General features: G+C 44.0%; 1 protein-coding gene across 4 annotated transcripts in view; it reads right to left on the reverse strand.

Annotated features, from left to right (window-relative positions):
- The window catches only part of ARHGAP32 (Rho GTPase activating protein 32), a 264,914-nt gene that overhangs the window by 100,423 nt on the left and 142,200 nt on the right, over positions 1 to 22,291 (reverse strand). For 3 of the 4 annotated variants that reach the window (XM_032201829.1, XM_032201827.1, XM_032201828.1), the window contains one exon: positions 5,525 to 5,611. In XM_032201829.1, the coding sequence (XP_032057720.1) occupies positions 5,525 to 5,611 (87 nt within the window). Of the gene's footprint in view, positions 1 to 5,524; positions 5,612 to 7,659; positions 7,715 to 22,291 lie in introns of those variants that run through there. The other variant, XM_032201830.1, reaches the window with a different exon arrangement.

A 22,291-nucleotide genomic window follows, 5' to 3' on the forward strand; every position in this document is an offset into this window, starting at 1 on the left:
TCTCTTTGTATATATATATATATGTGTATATATATATATATATATACACACACACACAAAATCATGTATATGTGTGTTAGAATTTGGCCCTTAGAGCCCCATCTGTTTAAAGAATTGTAGCTTTTCACAGGAGCAAATTTTGCAGTACTTACTCAGTGACTCTTCTCTAGGTGTTTGAGCCTCAGTCGCACAAAACAAACCTATTATATATTGAAGAATAAGCCCTTCAGAGAAAAAACAATCACACAAAAAGTTTTTGAATGCTAGATTCAAAAATCCTACTGCAAGCAGTTTGTGGTTTTTAGCACGGACTATCACAGGCAGATGGAATCAGCAAACCATACTTTAGACATTAGTAGTCTGAGTAAGACATTTGCTTCTGTGAAACTATATTCCACTCTTCTCTCCCCACAAACCACCCAGGATGGGGAGTCCTGACTGTTCTTCCTACTTGGATCCCATTTCTTCCTGGCATTCTCCCTGCTGCCCCTGAAACACTTATTATTGCGACCATGCTTCCAGCCATGGAACGCTGGATGGGGTTGCCTTCAGGGTTTTGCAAATACAGTGCTTCAGAGAGAAGATACCGAGCTTGTATCTCCTGCAAGGCAGAGCTGGGAGATACAAGGGGCGTAGATTTGCGTAAATGCCTTCACCCAGTACATCAGAGACCTTATTCTATCAATCAAATTGAATGCAGCACAGACAGCAATGGCTGCCCCGAACAAATAACAGGAACAGCGCAAAGCACTGTGCATCCTATACAACAAAGCTGTGTGGCTCAACTTACTGCCAGCGCGAGGTCTGCAAATGAGAGCAGAAAAATGGAAAAAAAACCCGCTTGGACCATGAGAGCTTCCTGCCTTCAGAACAGCCTTAGAAATCCACCTAGGTTGCAGCAAAAAGTCTGCCTTTGCAGGAAGTTGGCATTATCCCATGAAAAGTACCCAGGAAACAGAGGATGTAGTGTGGCTTTGTTCTGGGATCACAGCAGTCAAGCTGTGTTTCAGGGACTATCATGAGATCTAGGCCTAAGATTTTTTAAACATCACCCAGGCCTGCACGGTCTGTCTTCTCTGGTTTCTAGTGCCTGTCATTTCTGTTTCAACAATGATAATCAGTGATAAGGAAAATGAAGGATAAAAAGCATAAGTGATATCTAGAATTTAAGGTCTACCTTAGAATATTTTCACAATTTCTCTCTTGTTCTCTCCTTGCCATTCCAAATTTCACAAAAATGGTGTTTGTGGCATTGAAACACCACAGACCTCACACTGCAATGAGTAGCACATGCTTTTTATGTTTCTGTTGTTCTTCAGAATAACAGCTTAGACTAGCCATTCTTACGTTATAATACTTAAGCGTGTATGCAGGGAGTTGCTGCTGTAATGTCACACAGGCAAATCTAAAAACATTAAAAAGGCAGATTTTCAGCCTGCTTTACAACTCAACAAAACATGTTGGATGGATTAGCCTATTTCAACCTTTTTGCAGGCTCTTACTCTTGTTGATTTATTCTCAACACACATAGTAACCCCTTTTAAATGTGTTGCAGACCTTGTAAATTCTTTGCTTATCCCTGTGGAACTCAGCAAGAATTGCAGATGCTGTCAGTGGACCTTCACAGTCTACAGGTACAGCACAAACTCAGCAAGGCCTCAGACATCCTCTGTGGTCCTTTAATGTCCGTGGTTAAAGCTCACAGTTACTGCCTGCAGAGTTCTGAAGGTTCACAGGTACAGTCCTCACATCCTCCATCCCAGCATTTTATGCTTCTCCATTTCCTACACAAAAAAAAAATCTCTACCATTCCTAAAAGGCGTTTTCCTTCCTAGCCAAAATGCACGTGGCATACTGTCTGTGCTCTGGGAAAGAGCAACCTCAAAACAGGATTCCTTTTCCCAGAAACCTTTCCTCAGATTTCAAGCATTTGTAGATTGCTTACGAGTCTTTTTTTTTTTTTTTTTTTTCCCAACCACCCTTCTTTCATCATAGAAAGGGATTTTATTCATATTCACTTCAGTAATAGCAATCTGTCAACAGCAGGAACTGTGCATGTCCTGAAAGCAATCTCCTGGAAACGAGTGAAAGTTAAACAGTGAAATCTTCCTTGGAAAAAAAAGCTAAATCCACCTTCATTGCTCTAAGAAACAAAACAAAAATTGGATCTTTCAAACAAAATTTAAAAACCTACCTTAGTCATCTGTTAGTCTTCATGAGTGAATTTGTTCCAAGCAATCAAAAGAAGAATCCCGTCTTTCCACTTTTAAAAACCCTTGGAACAGCTTTCTATATATTCCCACTTCTTCTTAAGAGCTAATAACCTGGATTAATTTTTTGAGATCTCTAAGTAGAAGAAAAGCTCAATAGAGACTTTAAAAAACCCCTCTGAACCTCACACAAAGCTTGTATTTCACAAGCTGACTTGCAGCAGAAATGTGTCACAAACACATCTCAACATTTTTTTTAAACTTTATTTGGGAAGGTTTTGCAAAAGAGTCATCAAACAATAATTCTCTTTACACCACTAAAATTATACTTACAGATGGGAAAGAGTGGGATAGAATTTCCTTAGTGTAAATGCCGAATTGTAGTCTGCCAAACACAGCTAAAGCTGAGCTGGATACTTTAAAAGTCTAATGTTCAAAAGCTTTGGGTTTGTTGTCTGCTACAGAGCAAAATAACAAAATAAATGTCTTTTTATAGACCACACAGCACACAGATTGTATCTGCATACAGTCCAAATTGGGCAAGGCACAGTAGTACAACATGATCGATCCCAGAGCCAGGCTTTTCAGCTTATTTCTCTAAAGTTTGTAATCTAAAGTTGCCAGGATGGCCACATGCCATTGCTCTTCACCACACTCTTGTTTTTGCAACAAATCATAACTATCTTAAAGCTTTGAAATTTATACAGATTTAGCCCTAATTAACAGAATCACTTTTCTCTGTGCCCATGAGAGAAATCAAGGAGACTTGCAAGCTGTTGCAGTAGGCTGAACACCAATGCTAGTAGCATATCCGAAGGGCAAGCAAAGTAAAATTTGTTTTATAGGCTTTTTTTTTCTCCCTCCTTCAGTATTTTTGGCCTGATACAAACGCGTCTTGCCAAAATTTCTCCCCACTGCACTATCATTCCATGAGCTATTTCACACCTCCCATTTGATTCGAATGTGGAGCCAAATCCATCCAGACACCACTGGTATCCAGTGTGTGACAGCATGGAATCTTTCCCTGGACATTAGGAGAGGCCACGAGATGTCAGGGGTGAAGTATCTTCACGGTAGAAATGATACTCAGCTGTGCAGCTCCTTCCATGCCTTTCCTTTCATTGAATCCAGATGCCACAAGTTTCTCAGCTTTGTAAGCATCTGAGAGGCAGGGACAGACTAACACCAGAGATGTTAGTCTGACTAACACCAGAGATGTTAGCCTCCACACCACTTGGGGTGTGGAGAAACCCTAGATAGTTGGATTACTAAATGAAAAGGTGGCTGGTTCTGTGCCCATCCTTTAAAGTGAAAAGGCCAACTCCCAGTGCTTTCATTTTAGTTTAGTAAAACACTGAAAAAGAAAGTAACAACTCAGCAGCTGGGCATGATTCGCAGCCTCTGGATCTACTGGGCAGCAGCTCAGTTAAGTCTGCCTGCAAAGTAGCACCTGCCTTGGGCAAGGCACAAAACTCACCACACTGTCCCCGGAGAAATCAGATCTCCTCTGTAGTCTCAGAAACATCCCTGAGAAGCACCTGAGGGTCTGCCAGAAGTGTCAGCCCAACTGCTGGACAGCTGGGCTCACTTCCATCACGGCACCATCTGTGCCTCACGCTGGCTCTCTGCAACTCCGGGGGCTTGCTCCTGTGCTTACGCGTTCTGCAAGATTTAAAAACATAACTATACCTGAGGGTGTCCTGGTAATCTTTAAAGAGATCAGTAAGGTAGGCAGGAAGATCAGAAGTGCTGTGCTCCAAGGCTAGAGTACAACTGCTCTAAAGCAACGGACGGTTTTGAAGTGCCAGTACATTCTAGAGGCCCACCTGAAACGGTCAGTCAGAAACGAATTTGAAGTTTAACTCTAAACAGCACTTTGAATGAAGTCCCAAACATGTGAGGACCCAAAATATATGGAAATTTCAATTTCCTTAAGTCCCTAGAAAAATCCCATTGTATGTCACCACGCTGCTCTTGGCTGGGACACAGACACGTGTCCACCGTTACACTTTGCAGTGCTGCCTGTTGGCCTGGACTCCTTTTCTAAAAAAAAACAATTATTTTTTTTATTAAACTGGCTACAGCTCGGTCAGAGCAGTACTAGCAAATTGGCCAACCACAGGCAATTTTAGGAGATGTTCACTCTCAGCCTCTCTTTCCTCTCTGAAAAGCAGCACTTGTATATGCACGTATAGACACACGTGTCTGCGAGTGCTCTTGCACTGTAAGCCCTGCCAACAGAGAAGAATTATTCCGCGTGTTTCTATCACGTTACCTACACACTGCTGCAGCTGTCAAGCTCCACCTTCAAACCAGAGCAAGATGCTTTGCTCCTCAGCTGTCTTTGAACACACCACAGCAGTATGCACCCAGAGTAATGCAGAGGAGCAATTTCGCTGCAAATTCGCAGCCTGTCTGTGCAGTAATGGCACTGTGGTGGCACGGTGTGGCAGCAAGCAATCCCTTACCTCACACACCTCAGTGCAGACAACGCAGGCATGCCTGCTCTGTCCACTTCATTTTAGTACCTGAGAAGTGTCTGTCTCTGTCATTGAAGCTATTGCTATGGTTTGGATAACATCACTGTGATGAAAAGGACTTGCTATGCTGAGACCAGGAAAACAGCCTCACAGGCATTAACTCCCAATTGAGTTTACCAGTGCAATAGGTCTCCTACAAACAACAATTTTCTTTGGTATATTAAAACATGATAACCCAGTATGTAGCATTTTACAACGTCACTATCCCTGCACTAGCAGATGGGATCTGCGGTACAAGGCAGCAGAATATTTGCTCACAACGTTTTGGTACCACAGTAGCAAAGGCAGCGAAAGAATTTCATATCAGCCGTCTGGAGACATTTCTGGGAACGGATCCGGAGTCCCCAGTTCCTGGCTCCCAGCAGCATGCCTTAATCGACAGGAATAGTGGCGGGCAGTCTTGCTCACTTACTTCATCTGTTTACATCCCTGGTGTGTCGGCGTGTGCTCCCCCACGACTGGCAGGCACACACACACTGCCTGAGCACGCCTGCTTGTGTCCCTGGGTTAATCGTGTGGCTCTGCACAAACTGTAGCCGGGATTATTTGCTTAACTGATTCATTTTCTCCTCTTGATGCTCCCTTTGTTTCCTTAAAATTAGCTGGTCACAGTACCACAGACAGCACCCTTCTGAGGACTGAGCTAGTGGAGAAGTGGGAAAAAATCCACACACGCTGCAGAGAAGTGCCATATCAAAATATTATGAGGCTGTCACTAAACATACTGCAACACAGGCTGCAAAACGAGGTGGGGGGAGAAAAAGTGGCGTTTACCTGGCACGAGATCTGTACAAGGTAGACCAGCTCCTTGGATTCGCAGCCATTCCTCGTCACTTCATTCTGTTCCTCTGGGAGCGAGAGCTACACCAAGGCAGGGGGTGGGGAGAAGAGGGAGAGAGAAAGACCAGGTCAGTGAGCAGGGATAAGCCAGCCATGTAATAATGCACGAAGCACAACAGTCACATCAACTTGCTGCAAGACATGCTGAGTATCAGGGAACCAGGGAAATGCTCGTCTGTCTGGAGTCGTCAGGTAGAAACCATTCAGCATTCATGCCTTGCACAGACCCTCTAATGTCATTGGGTTTTGGCATCTCCCCTGATAGTTTAAAAATAAAAAATATGGTACAAAAATAAAACAATCAGAGGAAGGCAAACTGTTCAAGGCAGGGATTAAACATCTTGCTTAGAAGTCTGCAAATTAATTGTTCACTGAAAATATCTCCATAAATATTCATGCATCAGATAACAGTGATCCCCTTCAATTTTACTCATTTTTTATTTTGTATGTTCAGGCAGACGTTAGATAATAAAACATACATCCTAATTCCAGTGCTGTCAAGCAATTTACCACAATAGCGAGTTTTATGGTGCCATTCATCAGATGCAAAGAGTCATTAAATACAACACCAAGACGTGCTCTTCTTAGAGAGGTGAGAGAAGATTTAACCGTGTCCTTCCTGCATGCAGAGCCACAACAAGTCCTCGGCTGGCCCTGCTGCTCCCAGGGGTCTTCATTTCCTGCACTTCCAGGGGCTTAAGTTCACCCAAAACTGAAGTTACAAATTGATCCTATGCAAATTAAGAGCATTTGCAAAAGAAATCAACAAAACAAATGTCTTCCGAAAAGGTGTTTTAGGGAGAGAAGATCCTTCAGCAGGGCAGAAAGAGCAGAGGCACACGAGCAGGATGAGGCCTCAGCCCCTCAGCACCCAGCTGTCACTACTCTCCTGACTCCCACCGGGATGGGCATTTCTGGAAGTGTTTTTTGGTGAGCAAATAAAAACTTTCCATCAAAGGATTTGTAACAGAAGCACAGTTTGCACTTTTAGTCTAAACTGGACCTAACTGCTGTCCTTTAGGAACGTTTAAGCTCACTGAAGCTGCTCTTTACGCAGTAGGATATAGGAAGTTTTAAAACACTGTGCAAGTTCTTCAAGACGAATCCACTCAGTGTCACCTCCGTTAGGACACTAATTTGCTCTGTCACAAATCACCTCTCCAGAACACACATGAAGCATCTCCCTCAACCACTCTTGCAGTTCTTCTTGTACCACTTCCTTAGCACACTCTTTTGTTTTCAGCTTCTGGGCAGCCTTTTGGTTCCACCCAAGGAGAATTTATTTCCCCCTTTGAAGAGAACTTTCTTCCCTAAAGCCTTTCAATGAGAACTTTGAGATTTTTACACACGCTCACATCCCCATGAGCAGGTGTGCAGCACAGCCCTGGATATAAACCTTTCAAACTGCTTCAGAGGATCTGTGACACGGTGAGCGAGCTTACCCTAAAAAATCGCATTCCAGAAGGAGACAATTTTAAAGATTTGTAAGACTGACTTTTCTATGTGTGTAGCAGTACGTGGCCCACTGCCATAAATGTGATTAAATACAATTATTTATTTCTGCATTGCACGTTCCCCACCACTTCATCACCATTCTTTGCTATCAAATTTCATATTTCAAGTGCTACTATATTTTCAAACTAACAGTCAAAGAAAAACAAAAAAACAAAGCATGCAGTTAAAGGAAAGCTAATACATGGCTGGAAATATTTTCCACGTGTGTCAGGTTCCAGGGAGCTCCAGTTCAATTAAAAGCGGGTTTCCTACTCAAGGAGAAAAGTTTCCATCCTTTAATCTCCTCACTGCTTATTTAGGGTACATACACCTACTCTGTCCGCCCACAATGAAATTTCAGGCCTTGCCTTCCTTAAAGTTCACCAGTGCTAAAGCGCATCCCAAGGGCTGCACATCACTTCTCGGCCTCTGCCTACCTGCACAGCCAGGCCATGAAATCGGCCACACACAACTGCAGCAGCTCCCTGGGCACACACAAGGCCTGATTTTGTGCAACAAGAGACGGGGTAGAAAAAGGTACAGGTCGAGTTAAGACAAAGGTTGAATTGCATCACCTTTCCTCTCGCATCTTGCTGCCATTCACACCAGTTTGGACTCATGTCAAGCCAAGTCCACACACGATCTCTCCAGAAATAGAAAGTGAATCATCCGTAGGCGTGAGGTCCCTGTGTGTAGGAGGACTAGGTTACAGCAAACTCAGATCATTTTCCATTTGAAAGAGCATACCTACCTGAGGATTAACCAGCTGATTTATATTCATTGACTTTACACCCACGCAGTTAGCTTTCATGTTAATGCTTCTGAAAGTCCCCATTTAGACAGACTCCCGGCCTAAGGTGTGCTGCTTGTGCTACGGCACAGAATGGCTCCGCTCACTTGGAGGCCTCAGCAGCTTGGCAGCTCTCCTCTGAACTTCTGTGGTCTATTGGGGTTGTGCTGCTTCCTGTGGCAGTAAAATGCCAGGGAAGGAGCCAGGCACCGTGGTAAACTGCCACTGATTCCTACTGCCCCAAGGGTCCCCTGCTAGCATGCAGCTTCATCTTGGGCCGCTTGTCAAGGGCCCTCCCCTGCAGCATCGCACCCACCTGCAGACACCTCCCCGGGGTGTCTGGCTGTAGGGAGGATGCTCTGACACTGGGCAGGTGCCAGCCCAAAAGCACAGCTCCCTGGATTCCAAGGAGAGGGAGCAAGTTATTACCTCAAGCCATTTACGTGACATCCCGGCACACGTCTCGCAAAACCAACTCCTAAGCTGTTTTACATGTCCTGTAAAACAAACAAAAAACGCCCACACAGGGGCTGCAGTAATCTGCATAACATTATCAACCAGTACAGTATTTTTGTTCCAAGTCCTAGTGTGACACGATGGGTCAATTCCTTAGTAATTTCTCTCTCTAATCTGCCAGTGGTGAGAAGTGGTATTTTAAACCCATTGTACTGCCCTACATATATGGAAGTGTCTTATTTCAGAGAAAAGCTGTAGAAGCTCAGTGACTGCCCCTCTTCCTGCAGCCAGTCTCATGACTGCTGAGGGACAGTGAGCAGAATTGTGTACACAGGGAAATCTGTTGGGTTTGTCTTGTAACGTAACTATCCTTGCAGCAAAACACCCTGGAAGATTCACTTATGCTCCCTGCTCCGATGTGGCCTAATCTTTATTTTGATATACATTAATGCTGTTCAAAAATCATTGCTTCCACAATATTTAAAAGCCTTTCCTCCTGATGTGTACCTTACAAACAAGACATCCTACAAAGGACAGGTGCATCTGGTGCAGTAAAATTTATGTCAAAGTATCATTGAAATTTTCCTTTATATGGCTAAAGACAACCTGTGAGTCTCCACTCTGCCTTTCGGCACAGACCACCAAAGAACTGATGTGCTAAACCCTGGAGCAGGTGAGGGATTCTTCCTGCAAAAGCACACGGTGTCGCTTTGTGCTGCTGACCAGTAGAGCTGTAGTGATGCCTGATGCAATGAACAACGGGTAACTGCCCAACAATGGGAACGATAATAAACCAAAGAGCAGCAAAGATTTACAAGAGCAGGACACAGCTGAAGAAGTGATCACAACCTCACTGTACCCACTCTGAAATAGCAAGCTTCACCTTCTTAAGTTGGAAGACAAAATTAAGTTACATACCTTGTTCATATATAATTTTGCCAAAAATAAAAAAAAAAGAGCAGTGCTTGCTAACCAAGACTTTACTGATAGTATTTACAGGCAGCACTAACTTCAAAATGCTTCTAGTTCATGCTGTCTTCCCACTGTCTGAGAAAAAGCAGCTCATCTCCAGTAAGCCAGCAGATAAAGACAGCGATTACAGGAGTCTCCTGCAGGGATGATTTATTGGTCACTCCTCTCACAGAGATAAACAACACCACAGCAACCAGGAGGGAAAGCTAGTTATGACATGGCACATGCAGACATCTCACTGAAAAGCTTGGTAGTTTTACCGAGCACAGCACTGTGCTCGTGTGTTTACCTCCCAGAGCAGGGGCTAGCAGGAGCAAAACAAACACTCTCATCCGTCCTCTCCAAAGTGGCTTTGGAGCTCCCTTCTGCTCTCCCTCCAAGAATAATCCTCGCATCAAACTCCGGCAGATCTGTGCTCGGAGCAAAGCAGCAAAGTTTTAAAGTCTCATTTGTTTGTCTGCAGCTCCACAACTTCAAACCTGCTGTGAACCCGTGTGGGACCTGCCATGCTCCCCACACAGGGACTGAGAAAGGAAGGACTAGTGACTGTGGTCAGGACGTCAATTAGAACAGAGGCAGCTTTTGAGCAGCCCTGTTTCATGAGCATGTGTTACCACAGACAGAAAAGTAGTGAAAATACAGCTTTGAGATTCATGCAATCATTTTTATGCTTTGTACCACAATTGTGGGCTCTTCTCAGACTACAAAAACTTTAAAAAATGATATTAAGGAAGAGCACTACATAAATCTGCTGCTGAGGCTAGGGTTATTGGTAGTAAATTCTAGTGCCAAATCCTGCCCAGGTAAGAGCTGGCTTTGCTTTGCAAGGTGAATGGGGCTGTGTCTGTTCCTCCCAGCCACCCCCTGACCCCCAGATGTCACAGGAAGCTCATTGAGGTAGCTTTAGCTTTAATTTCCCTGTTTTCCAAGGGATGCTAACTCCATCCGGCTCTCCCGATGAAAGGATAATTTGTGCAAGGCTTGGGAAACAGACCTGGTTCATCTATGAAGCTTATTTATTTCAGCTTCTACTTCTTAACGCCACGAACACTTGCTCTTGATCTCCCTCACACACATCTCAACAAGTGAACAGCGCGCGGCTGCTGGCAGAGTGCCCGTGTGCAGAACAGCACATACTTACAGAAAAGGTTACAAGGGCTCTGGCAAAGCTGTCCACGCCTGTGGTAACTAACACCATGAACTTGCCTCGCTTCCAGTCCCATAAATCATTTTGCACAGTGCTGTTGTCTGAAGCTTAAAATCTTACTTGAAGCTAAGGCAAAATTTAAAAACTAAGCAGAAAGAGAGTTACAGTTAGCATTCAATGTTGGAAGCATTAAATACTTAACAATTAATTACTGAATTAAGATCATAGGCTGGGAAAATATGGTTCCTCCTCCCTTCACGTCTTCTCCCTCCTTGCAAACAGAAGGAGCAGGGCCTTCCCTGCCATGCTCCAGCCCTGCCACCCCACCACGCTTTGGGCAGGGCAGCCCTCTGGGGCCAGCCACGTGTCAGAGGTGTGAGCCCACTGACCCTCGGAAGGCCACTACAGCGAGCAGCAAAGGCCTGTGGATAACTCTCACATCCTCTTGGAGTCGACCTCAGTACTCCACACAGCATCTTGCAAGTTCTTGTCTAAATTCCTGAGAAAATGCTGTGCTGACTGGGAGCCAGCAGGCAGCCCCAAACCCTCCAGCTCCTGCCTTGCCCTATTTGCACACCAGTGACTGGCTCCTGCAAAAACTTTTAGTGACACTGCTGGTACAGAATGAATGCACTATCACGCCTCATGGAGCAAGTACCAGGTTTTCGAGCAAAATGTAAGCACTACCATGCATATCCATTACCAGGCCTGAGACAGCAGATACATTTCTGGCATCTCAGAGCGAGATGCTGACAGAAACATGCCTGTCCCTGACCCCAAGCAGCAGGTGCAGCTCCTGACACATTCCTGAACGTGCAGTGCTGCCTCTCTTCTGCTTGGATCTGCATGCACGAAGTGCACTACATCCTTTATTGCCATACAACCTGCAGTGAAGCCACGGACAAAGCATACCTACCTGCACACAACATACTGCAAATAAATGCATGTTCTCATCATGTGAAAAATGCATTTCATGGCCAATCAAAGTAACTCCATACATAAACTGAATACAACTGCTCTCTCCAAACGCAGGAAAATCTGCACAACTTCGTAACATTAAAGTTACTAGAAGTTTGCAAACCTCCTTAGCAGACCCAGCCCTCACACTGCCTGCAGTACGCGACCTGCCCGGCTGTGCTCCCTGAGCAGCGCCCAGTGCAGCGGTCCAAGGGCGAGGGAGAGGTCCCAGCGAGCTGAGCTGCCTGGCACGGGGTGCTGTGATGGGGCGGATGGCCATGAATCAGCCTCACAGGCAAGAGAAACTTCAGCAGGTTTCATCTCAAACACGGCGCACATCTGTAGGAATGTCGAGGAGAGATGGCAAGGATGATGAGGAGCTGTCTGTCGCCAGGAGCTTGAAGTCAGTGGAAAGGCTGATGCTTTTCCTGGCAGAGGATGTGTCATTGTTCCAAGGAAACCCGGTAATCTTTTCACGTTTTTCCAAGATGGAATTTAAGGTTAACTCCCTGGCAAAAGCAGCCAGACACATGCAACTGAAATTGCTGCTGCTCAAACTCAGCCATAGCAAAAGCTCATTACATTTGCAAACTCCTGTTACATCTGATGACTTTTTATGACAATATTAGCAATGGATTTTTTTTTCTTTCTAAACCACCACACTTCTAATGTCTCCTTGATGCCTGTCCTCTTGTTAATTTACAATGTTTGTGCAATTAAGCAAATCAGACGAGGGAAAAACCACAGGTCATCTTGCCACCTTTATGCATCGCTTTGGAATGTATGTACTGGGTGAAAAGTATGTCTGATGGCCAAGAGCAAGAAATATGAGGCTGATTTTCCTGTGAAATATTTCTCCATTTTATTTAAAATAAAAATAAAAATAAAAAATCTAAGACCCAAATATCCTTGGGGCAAATTCTTGGGAAGCTGAATGCCTTAACACTGTTCAAACCTCGAGCTGCAGACTCATCACAGGAAAAGCCTTTTACTATCTGCCTCAGCTCTAGTCTCTTACCAGACAATACTTTCACTACCTTTCAAATTGCCCTAGCGATTCAAACACCACTTAATTTTCATTTAGCAGAACCCATTACTTACATCAGTTTATCTTGCAATGGGGCACTTTCAAAACCTATTTTTGATATATTTGAAGGTATTGTTTTACCGTATTTGAAAATGTAGGTTGGCGAATCTTTTTGCACAGGGAAACATTCTCTAATTTCTCTGACAGCAAAAATGTAGTTATCTGGCCATTTTTCTCCCTCTCTCCAGAATTTATCTTGATAAATGTACTAATTTTACCCCCACACGGTTCCCTATCTTCTCCTGCTTTATCTTTTTCACACCAAATTGTGGCTTCAGAGCAGCAAAGAACATTTCCAACAGAGCAGCTTCTCAAAACTAATGATGAAAGTAAAGACAAAGAAGAAATGCTTAAAGAATATCTCTGTATCTGAAACTCCATTTATTTACTGCTCTTTGAAATCATCCCTTTGAAATCTTAGAAGAGGCAACCAAGAGCAACAAAAATCAAACAGAGCTCAACAAGACAAAAACAAGAGGCATCTCCTGTAATGCCACAGGTTACTACTCCGAGCTAAGAGCAGTGTGACAAAAACACCCACAGCATGTCTGATGTGCACGGAGCACGGCGTATTGCACACCTCCTCCAGACAATCCCCAAATTGCTGCAGGCCTGCCAGAACTGTGATGTGTGCCCAGGTGAAAGGCATGCAGCCAAGCTCTGCCAGGGTGGCTGAATTTCCACATCACGTTCAAAAAGCACGTATGATCAAACTGTGTATAACCATTGCACAGATTAATTCTGGCCACCTAAATGTGCTAATATTGGCATTGAGGTTCACTGACTAATTCAGCTTGGTGTTTGTATGCAGAATTAAACTCAAATGCTTCTCTGCAATAAAAAGGCAAAACGTTCCCAAGAACATATCCTATTTTTTCCCCATGGATCGAGCAGAGTACAAGAGAAAACATCATTGGAACGTGTCAGGAGGACTCTAGCAATAAAAGTGGTATTAAATGCTGGCTTAAATTCTCCTAGCAGACAAGTTCCCATCAACTCACAGGTGTACTCAGAAGGACTAATTTTACATAAATACAAGCACCAAGTAAATTAAAAAGGTTATGGGAAGTGTATTTTGCCCGTAGTTACTTTGAGAACTATTTTAAGCTTGCAAATTACATGAGACAATTTTTCCTTTGGAAGCATGATTATTCAACAGTCAGCACCCCTTCAACTGAGCCTCACCTTCAAGACTAATAAATCCTACTGTCGCTTATAAATATGCACAGCTAGAGAAAAGGGCAGCTACTTACCCCACAGCAGGATCTCTGAGGTGCTTTAATCATGCTGGATGTCATAACAGCTCCATATGTGCCATGCATGCACCAGATCCAGTCTCTTTTGGGGTTATTTTGTTATTTCATTTTCAATATCAGCTTCCAGTGAGGTCATGCGTGCGCACTGTGTATCTCGCTGTGTTTCGGAGAGAGGCTGTGACGCCCCTTGAGTTGCTTTGCAAATCAAAGACTGTTGTGGAGGATAACTTTAAAGATAGAGGGGAGCACGCAGGGGACGCCTGCTGTCTAGGACATGTGAAAAACAGAGCTCCTTTGGCGTTTTTAGCTGCTGCAACTTTTTAAATACGCTCTCACCTGAACTCTCTTGCAAGTGGCTGGCAAGTGGCAGCATCTTAACATGGCAGAGAAGACGAGCATCTCATGAAAACTAATTGTTCTCAGATTTGGCATCTTAGAGGCTGACTCCAGAATGTAATGCTGGTAAAGGTTATTAAGGCCCTTCAAACACTGCAGCTTGCAGATTTTTGCTAGTGCCATGTCTTTGGAGAAGGAAAGCGCACTTAATCAGGCAAAGCAGAGGAATAGCCCCAGTAGATGTTGGATAGAAAAACACAGGGTGCCTATGTGCAAGCAGTAGCCAGCTTCAGACTGAAATTCAACTGCTTTTAGCACTGACTAAAGTTACCAGCATCAGTCTGACAGGTGTTGATTTCCATTATGTTACTCGAGCTGAGAAGGAAGAATTTGTTTTCTTGGTGATGAGAACCTCCTTGGGTTACAGCACGCTGCTCACTAGGTGCATGTCCAGAAGCAGCCCCTTGTCAGGAAGAATTTGCAGAGCTGCAACAATGTACAGTACAGGGGATGTAGTGCTCTTGTAACTTCATGCCAGGAAAGACAGCGCTGCAAATACAGCAGCTTCAGACCTGATATTTTTAAGTTTACCACAGCAACCAGTGCAAGACAGTTCGACCCTGAGAACTAAAGGCAGCCAATTAGACAGAAAGTAAAATATAAGGCGGATTAAGAACTACTAATGAACTAAGCCAGCAACATAAAATAAAAATGAAACCAGACAAAAAACTTGCCCTGAGCCACATTTCTGTTACACGCAGCAAGAGGAGATGGAAGGCAGTTCCTGGCTACTTCCACGCTCCCCAGTCCTGTGTGCAGTTTTGGGGAGGGGGGCTTCTCCGTTCCGTGCTAGAGTGCTACTGTAGTGCTGCTCTCAGACACCAAGCACAGTGGGATCCAGTTTGTGCTTCTGTGAAGAACACAAGACTAACCTTGACAGAATTCCACTCCTACTGCAATTAGAAACGTGTGACTTTGAAAGTTTCCTTTCAGTTCCTGATCGCCGGTTGAGCCATCAGTGCAGGCAGCTTAGGTGTATGCTGCTGGAGTTTGTTGTTTTAATTCTCACACCAAATATATCTGATGCCTGAGCTTCTTGAGACAAACAATCTCATAGAATTGTATCAGAGATACTTTTCCCAGATTTTCCTGTATTAAGTTGCAAATGTTTTCTCCTGTGGTCTCACCCGTTTATTTCTTCCAAGTGTGTAAGAAGGTCAATCTTCATAAGCAATGAAATATTCATAAAAACTTCAGAGATGCAACCATTAGGGAGTCCATTAGGCAAAAAACAACTTCTTAGGGTCTGAAAACAGAATGTTTTCATGAAGTTAAAATATCAGACACTATTAAAAACAAACTAACAAACATCCTCCTCGATACAGCTGCATGCAGAGAAGTGCTTCAGGAACTCAGTGATTGGCAAAGAGGCACAACATCCTGCAATGCTATATAAGTTGGATTTGCCACCTGTGGGTTTTCTGGCTGCAATTTGGTAGGTTTGGGTTTTGTCTTTAATGCTTTATAGGAACTGACCATTAAGAAATTTCTTTACTCCATGTATTCTAGGTAATAGTGATAATGGTCATCAGAGAAACTAGACCCAAAACATGGTTAGAGAGAGAACTTTCTACATTACAGTCACCAGACTGAAAACTGCTTTCACCTTACTTGGTTGAAATCTGGATATTCTGGCTCCTTAGTATGAAGCAGAATCTCACTGGTAATACAATTTGGGAAGAGATGGGAGAAAAACAGAGCTACTACCAGATTTGTTTCACAGTTGTTTTTTTTCCCTGTGTGAGTATTTGGTTTTTCACTTCCATGCTAACCTCATTTTCTCCTCGTTTCTTGTGGGGGCACTACTCCAAGTGCCTGGGGTTCCAGAAAACACAACAAAAATGCCACTAAAGCAGTGGCTCTCAAACAAACATTTGCATGGGCGCAGGGTTCCTGTACTCTGCCAGACTTATAACAGGGTAATAAGCTACACGTGGCAGCCACATGCAAAGTCCCTCAGTAACTGTGGCCACAGCTGGGGAATCACTGCCAGAATGTATCAGAGGACGGAAGGGCACAGGCAATCATGTTCCTTCTGCAAACTCATCCTCAAGAGAGCTTATTAGGTGCTACTCAATACTCCAAACACTGTGGTGAGAGCAGCCGAGGAGCACAGGAATAAACACACAGGTAACTCTTCTGCACAGCCGCGTGCTTCAGGGATCAGGCACTAGAAGATAAATGAGCAGAATCTGTCGCTGACCCCATCTACTCCTTCTGACCACCAACAGATACACCATAGGATAAGACACAAGGGAAGAAGAAGTTTGCTAAGTGCACCTACGATGGAAACCAAAACCACTGCTACTCCAAGGACAGCTTGCCAGGCAAGCCCAGCCTCAGAAACACGAGCGCATCTGGTTCCAGTAAATACAGAGCCTCCATTATAGCATGTTGTTGATTAAACGGTTGTTTTGTTGCTCGGAGAAAGCAGCACACGCCACTTTGACAGGAACAGGAGGAGGGAGTGATGTCTTGCGGCACGGCCTGAGCTGAGCATTTTCATTGAGCGGCTGAAGCACTGAGCTCTCCAGGCACCCCTGCTCCAGCCAGGTGGAGAAAAGGCATTATCAGGATAATGCCTACGGGCCCTGCACGACTTCCTGCACAGACGTCAGGGCTTACAAGGAAAGGAGAGAGAGCAACAAGTGCAGTGTGGCCAAAAGGAAATTAAAATAATCTGGAGGTACACGAGTCATCTCTTTCAATTTTCCATAAAACAATGTATCGTGTAAGTGAAGCGTTTCCTTAGCAAAAGCAATCGCAAGGGCGTGTTAAATGGCTAAGGGTACAGGTTCCTGTTAATATTACGCTGCTGACAAAATGTAATTCCAAACATTGCAGCAATTCCTGGCACAGATACCTCCAGGTATGATAAACCAGGGCCAAGCAGAGGGGGTTGGTTTGGTTTTGGTGTAAGAAGAGTTTGAACACATCTTTGAGCATCTTTATGGAAAGGCCTTTTCAGAGTGCATCGTGCAAACATTTCTGGTCCAGGCAGAGGACTGTGAATTCCTCATCAATTTCAGACTTCTGAGGTTTGATGAGCTGCATGATATTTGTTAGGAGTTCGTCTCCTAGAGCTCCAGAGCATATCAGGTTGTTCCCTGTCAATTCACAGTTTTTAAAATGTGAAACATTAGAAAGAAGGAGAGAAAGGAAGGGAAGGGATGGAAAGAAGGGAAGGAGGAAGGAAAAAAACACAGCTACTCACAGAATTGTGTTGTAAGAGATCAGCAGGAGTAAAAAAACCTGCACAAGTCAAATAGATAGACTCCAGATAATGAATTTAAATCTCACAGTTACTGCATTTTGCATACAGGAAGCACTGCCATGCAAACAGTCCAGCATTTTGAAAGCAGCCAGTCCAAATATCTCTCTACCCTACTCTGACTGCCCCATACACATAAATAAAACACAGAAAAGCTCTCAATTTCTTTGACTTATGGCAGCTACGAAGCTCACATTTTTTGGAACATAAATGCTTCATCACCAGCTCTTACTTGTCACACTAACCACAAGCTCAAGTGAAAGGTGTCAGTCAGCCTGACAGCTAACGGAGATGCCCTTAGTCACGTATGCAAATTGGGAAGCAAGCAATGAAAGGCTCATTGGGCCATGTGAAAAGCAACGAGCAAAGATAGGCAGGAAATAGGAAGAGGGTTAAGTCCAACTCTCCCACACGAGGCAGGAGAACTGAGCCAGCACAAAGGGAGAAGTTACGACACATCCCAAGGGCTCACAGCCACTTGCCTTTTCCAAGGGGAGGCGTGAGGGTAACTCAGAGTTATTTTGCAGGGGTCTTGAAGATGCTTTGCACTGATGTACACCGCCTGTCTAGAGCCTGGAGTAGCACTGAGCCGCCTGTGGCAGGAATTGTAGAGGTAGGCATGTGGACAAAGTCATTCCTAGAGAGTCTGGATAGCAAATAGTGATTTTGTCTATTTAATAATTTACTGGCTATGAATGAAAAATAATGCATGTATTCTTCTAAAAAGTTACCCGTCTACTGTACACTTCACTATGGCTCCTGTCAGCACAGCTCTAAGATGAGTATTAAGTGTCCCTGCACCTGATTTAAGATTCATCCAAATCTATGTCTCATATAGGTACATATCAGTGTCAGGAAGAAAACACCTAAATAAAGGGTTATAAAATTCCTTGTGCAGATAAACATTCGGGGCAGATATGCATCCTCTTTACCAGTAAACATTACTTGATATTCCAAAGATTATCTTTCAAGGACACATGAAAGATAAAAAGCAAACATATTATAAAATATTTTCATTTTAAAAAGAAATCTTTGGTGAACCTAGCCCCATAAAAAAGGAAGTGTTCTAGGTGTTATTAGCAATACATCTAGCACCATAAAATGCAACTTTTTTTTTTTTCACTGGCTCTTCATTTCTCTAATTGGTATAAGATTCACTAGAAATAATAAATAAATAAATAAAGGATCTGAACAGCCATTCACTTCGACTGAGGTCAGAAACCACTACTGGGATGTTTCCCAGCCCCATTCCCAGTTAATTCCTTGTCTCTCATTAATACATCTTTCAGACTGACTTGCTCAGCACAAAAATCTTCCAAAAGGCCACAGGTTAATCTCTGGAGGGAGGGCCACAGGTTGCATTTTCCTCGTCTTTAAAATCAGTAATGCAAGACAGTCTACACAAAAATGCAAGAAATGCCCCCTTTAAGTGACATCTGATAATTCTGCAAAGCAAACACTGCCTGTGAAGTTGTAATCTGACTCACTCTTTATTGCCACATTAGCATTTGGTGTCATCCTTGAGGCTTTCTTTCAGCTGGTTTTATTTTAGCATTGCTATTACATTGTGCCAGTAAACAAAAAGGATCTTATATCAAGCACAGAGGATCTCTGAAAGGCTGTGTACTACTTACCCCTGCTACAATGATCTATTCTTTCCATGGATGGGATCCCTAGCCAAGGCCTAACAGTTCCAGGTCTCTCCTTCGTTTCCCAGCAGTTAATTGAAAAAACCTTCCAGGCATCGGCTCCGAAATGCAGGAACTCCAGGCTAGCAAAATCAAATTAAACTCCCCACATTCGGTTCACTCGCTCTCCTCTCTTCCTGGTGCCGCTGCTTCTTCATCTGAATGTGCCTATGAATAGCATTCGAGAGCTGCCTCCATAGCCCCGTTAGCCGCTTCCACACTGCCCATTTCATGCTCAATTTGCACTGTAGAGAAATCGGCGCTGCTCCTTTCTCTCCCGCTCGCTCTCTCATTGGAAAGGTCCCACAAGACAAGCCGTGGAGTTTAACAAGAGCCAAGAGAAACAGAGAGGGAGGGAATGCATGCAGGGATTGTGTTCAGGCGCAGCGCACAAGTCTGCTGCTACGGCTCGGAAGAAAAAAAAATGACAGCAAACTGCCATCACATGCCTGAAACACGGCACAGTTCAGGGCAAGCCGATTCCTCATCCTCCTTTCGTTTCCACTGGTATCAAACTGCTCAGAGCTAAAGCTCCATGAAATTCCTCTCAAGTCCCTGGTGCTGTGCAAGCTGCAGATCAATGCAGGATGTGTGCCCTAGTGCCTAGGTACAACAGCTCTCTGTTCGCTGCACATATTCCCTACAGAAAACAAGTATTCAAACGATGAAAAGTTTGCTATCAAAATCTTCCCAGTTCAGTTAACAGCCTAAATACGTTAGCTTGTCCAATAGGTCTATACTACAACCGTCGGATGAATGACACTGAAGCATTTGCCAATCAAATTTTGCAGATCATTATCCACTGGCAGGATTTTACCACTCAGCAACTGAGCACTGATAACCCCAGCATGGAGATCACCCCCTCTGCTCAGCCCCAGCGCCGGGCGTGATGCTAAGTGTGCATGGCAATTTCAGCACTCCAGTTCAGCCACCAGTTCTGCTGAATACCACACCACGTAACACTGCTCCTGCCACTTCACAGCACTTTGGCTAGCCCAGGATATTGAGGTCTAGTCCCTTCTGCTCAGAAAGAGGCGTTTGCAACTTACTGACCACGTCAGGGGTTCTTATTTTAGCCAGCCTGCCCTTGCCTGGCATTTATCTCCCCACTGAAGGGAGGGAACACAACCAGCTCTCTCACATCTGTATTTTTGAACTCCCTTATTAAAACAGAAGTGTTAATATCTGATAGTTTCTTAGCACAACCTCATGCCTTTATTACTGTGTTTGGCCAAATTCTCGTTTACCTTTGCAGCCCAGCTCAGGGAAGTTGCACCACTTCCACGACAGGGCTAAGTCGGTCCTTGGAAGCTGGTGGGGTACTGCGAGTGCCTTCATCTTCCAGGAGGCAGCAGCAGGTCTTACCCTGAATAGCCAGAAGTCTATTTCAGTGCTGTATTGCAGTACTTGATTTTTTTACTCTAGATGGTGCTGTGTTTGAAAGAGCTACTTTGATGGGACGTTACAGCCAGTCTCAGGGTTGGGCTGGCCGGCACAAAAATGACAGAAAATCATCACGTAAGCATCTAGCGGTGTTGACACAGCGATGTTCCGTTACCTTCATGCATTAGGAATTTCCAAAAGTTCATATTTTAAGTGTAACACCACAGAGTGCAGATTTTAAACAAACTCTCTTCTTGCACACTTTTCGTATTTATTTCTCCAACAAGTAGAGTCTATGATGCAGGAAGATGACAGAATTGCCTCACTCCAGTGCTGATACCTGTCCTGCTGCCTGTGTGAAGTTCTCCCATTTTTTCTTGTTTGTTGCCCGTGGTGGCAACAAACATTAATCCATTTTCCATGCTTGCTTGCCCACATGGAAATATAACCATTACACTGGAAAACTTAGCGGAAGGTGCTGCTGGTGGCTGTATTTTTAAGTATGACAAGTTGGCAGAATTGACAAGATTGCTTCTCATACACCTAAATACATGACACCATGGTGTATTTTAATGGCACCAAGAAAACACATTAGGGAATGAGGGAAGTCAGTGCCTTTAAATTCTAAAGCCTAAGTCACCTCACAGAAGCCCTGTTTTGTGCAAAACTGGGTAGTAGTAACCAGCAAGCAGCAGCCTTCCAGTTTTGTACTCTCTTCATTGCCCCTCAGCCCATCTGAAAGCTGAGACCCAATTCCCTCTTGCATCTAGTCTTCTCTGATAAAATCAGACAGCAATTCTTGATACAGAATCGGTGGCTCCAATGATGTGCAGACTTGTCTGCCACTGGCACAAAGAGGTTATAGAAAGTGACAATGAAGAAAATCTCTTCTGAGGTGAGAAGTGTATTTGCTAAGGCAAAGAGCATCCTGAAATGACCTTTAAAATGCAACAGAGGAATGTGTGAACTGTTGTCTGTACTGCTCATTTGCTTGTATTTCCCTAACTAGTAGCATATATCATTCATAAGTACAAGGAGCTGAAAAGGATGCTACTAGTATAATACAAGGCCAATTACAAACTTTGTTTCCCTTTTAAAACCATCTAAGTTCCTTGTTTGCAAGTACCAGATAGCAGGAAAAAGAAACACCAGTAAATAACCAAAATGTTCTTTTTTCCCCTCAACTGACAAAGCCTATTTCATCCAGCTGTAAGTTCAACTGTTCCCTAAACTGACTTTGTTAAATGAGATCACTGCTCACATCCTTACAAACATCATGCAGTTCTCAACTGTGCAAGACGAGTATGTAGGTTACAAGCCCAACTGTATCTCAGATGCTGAAATATAGATACTGTTTTGTAAGAAACAACAGCATGATTTCACATGCTGTTGTGCAGTAAATCTGTGTTTTTGACTGAGAGTGCTGATGCTAAAAGGAACCCAACTATGCACTAGGTCTACACCCATCTCTGTACAGCAACTCCCACGTGGATGTCCTGGGGTACCGAGGCATGTGCACCCAGGTGTATGCACACAGCCCTACACCATGTAGCCAGAACTCCCCTTGTCCCGTCTTCTGCTCCTTCTGACAGGTTGTGGGTTATGAGTGAGGGAAACTGTAAAGGAAAGATGGGGTAAATCTCATGAACTGAAGCTAAGGAGGCTGTTTCTTCCTCTCCAGATGAATAATGAAAAAGTTTCTTTGAACCTGCCTCAGCTCTTTCCTGCAGAAATCGCCTTCCTCATTCCAACAAAACCAGTCCCCAAGCAACACCATCAAAACCGCTAAGTTTCCCAGGAACCC

This window comes from Aythya fuligula, chromosome 22 (assembly GCF_009819795.1).
Source record: "Aythya fuligula isolate bAytFul2 chromosome 22, bAytFul2.pri, whole genome shotgun sequence".
Classification (NCBI taxonomy): domain Eukaryota; kingdom Metazoa; phylum Chordata; class Aves; order Anseriformes; family Anatidae; genus Aythya; species Aythya fuligula.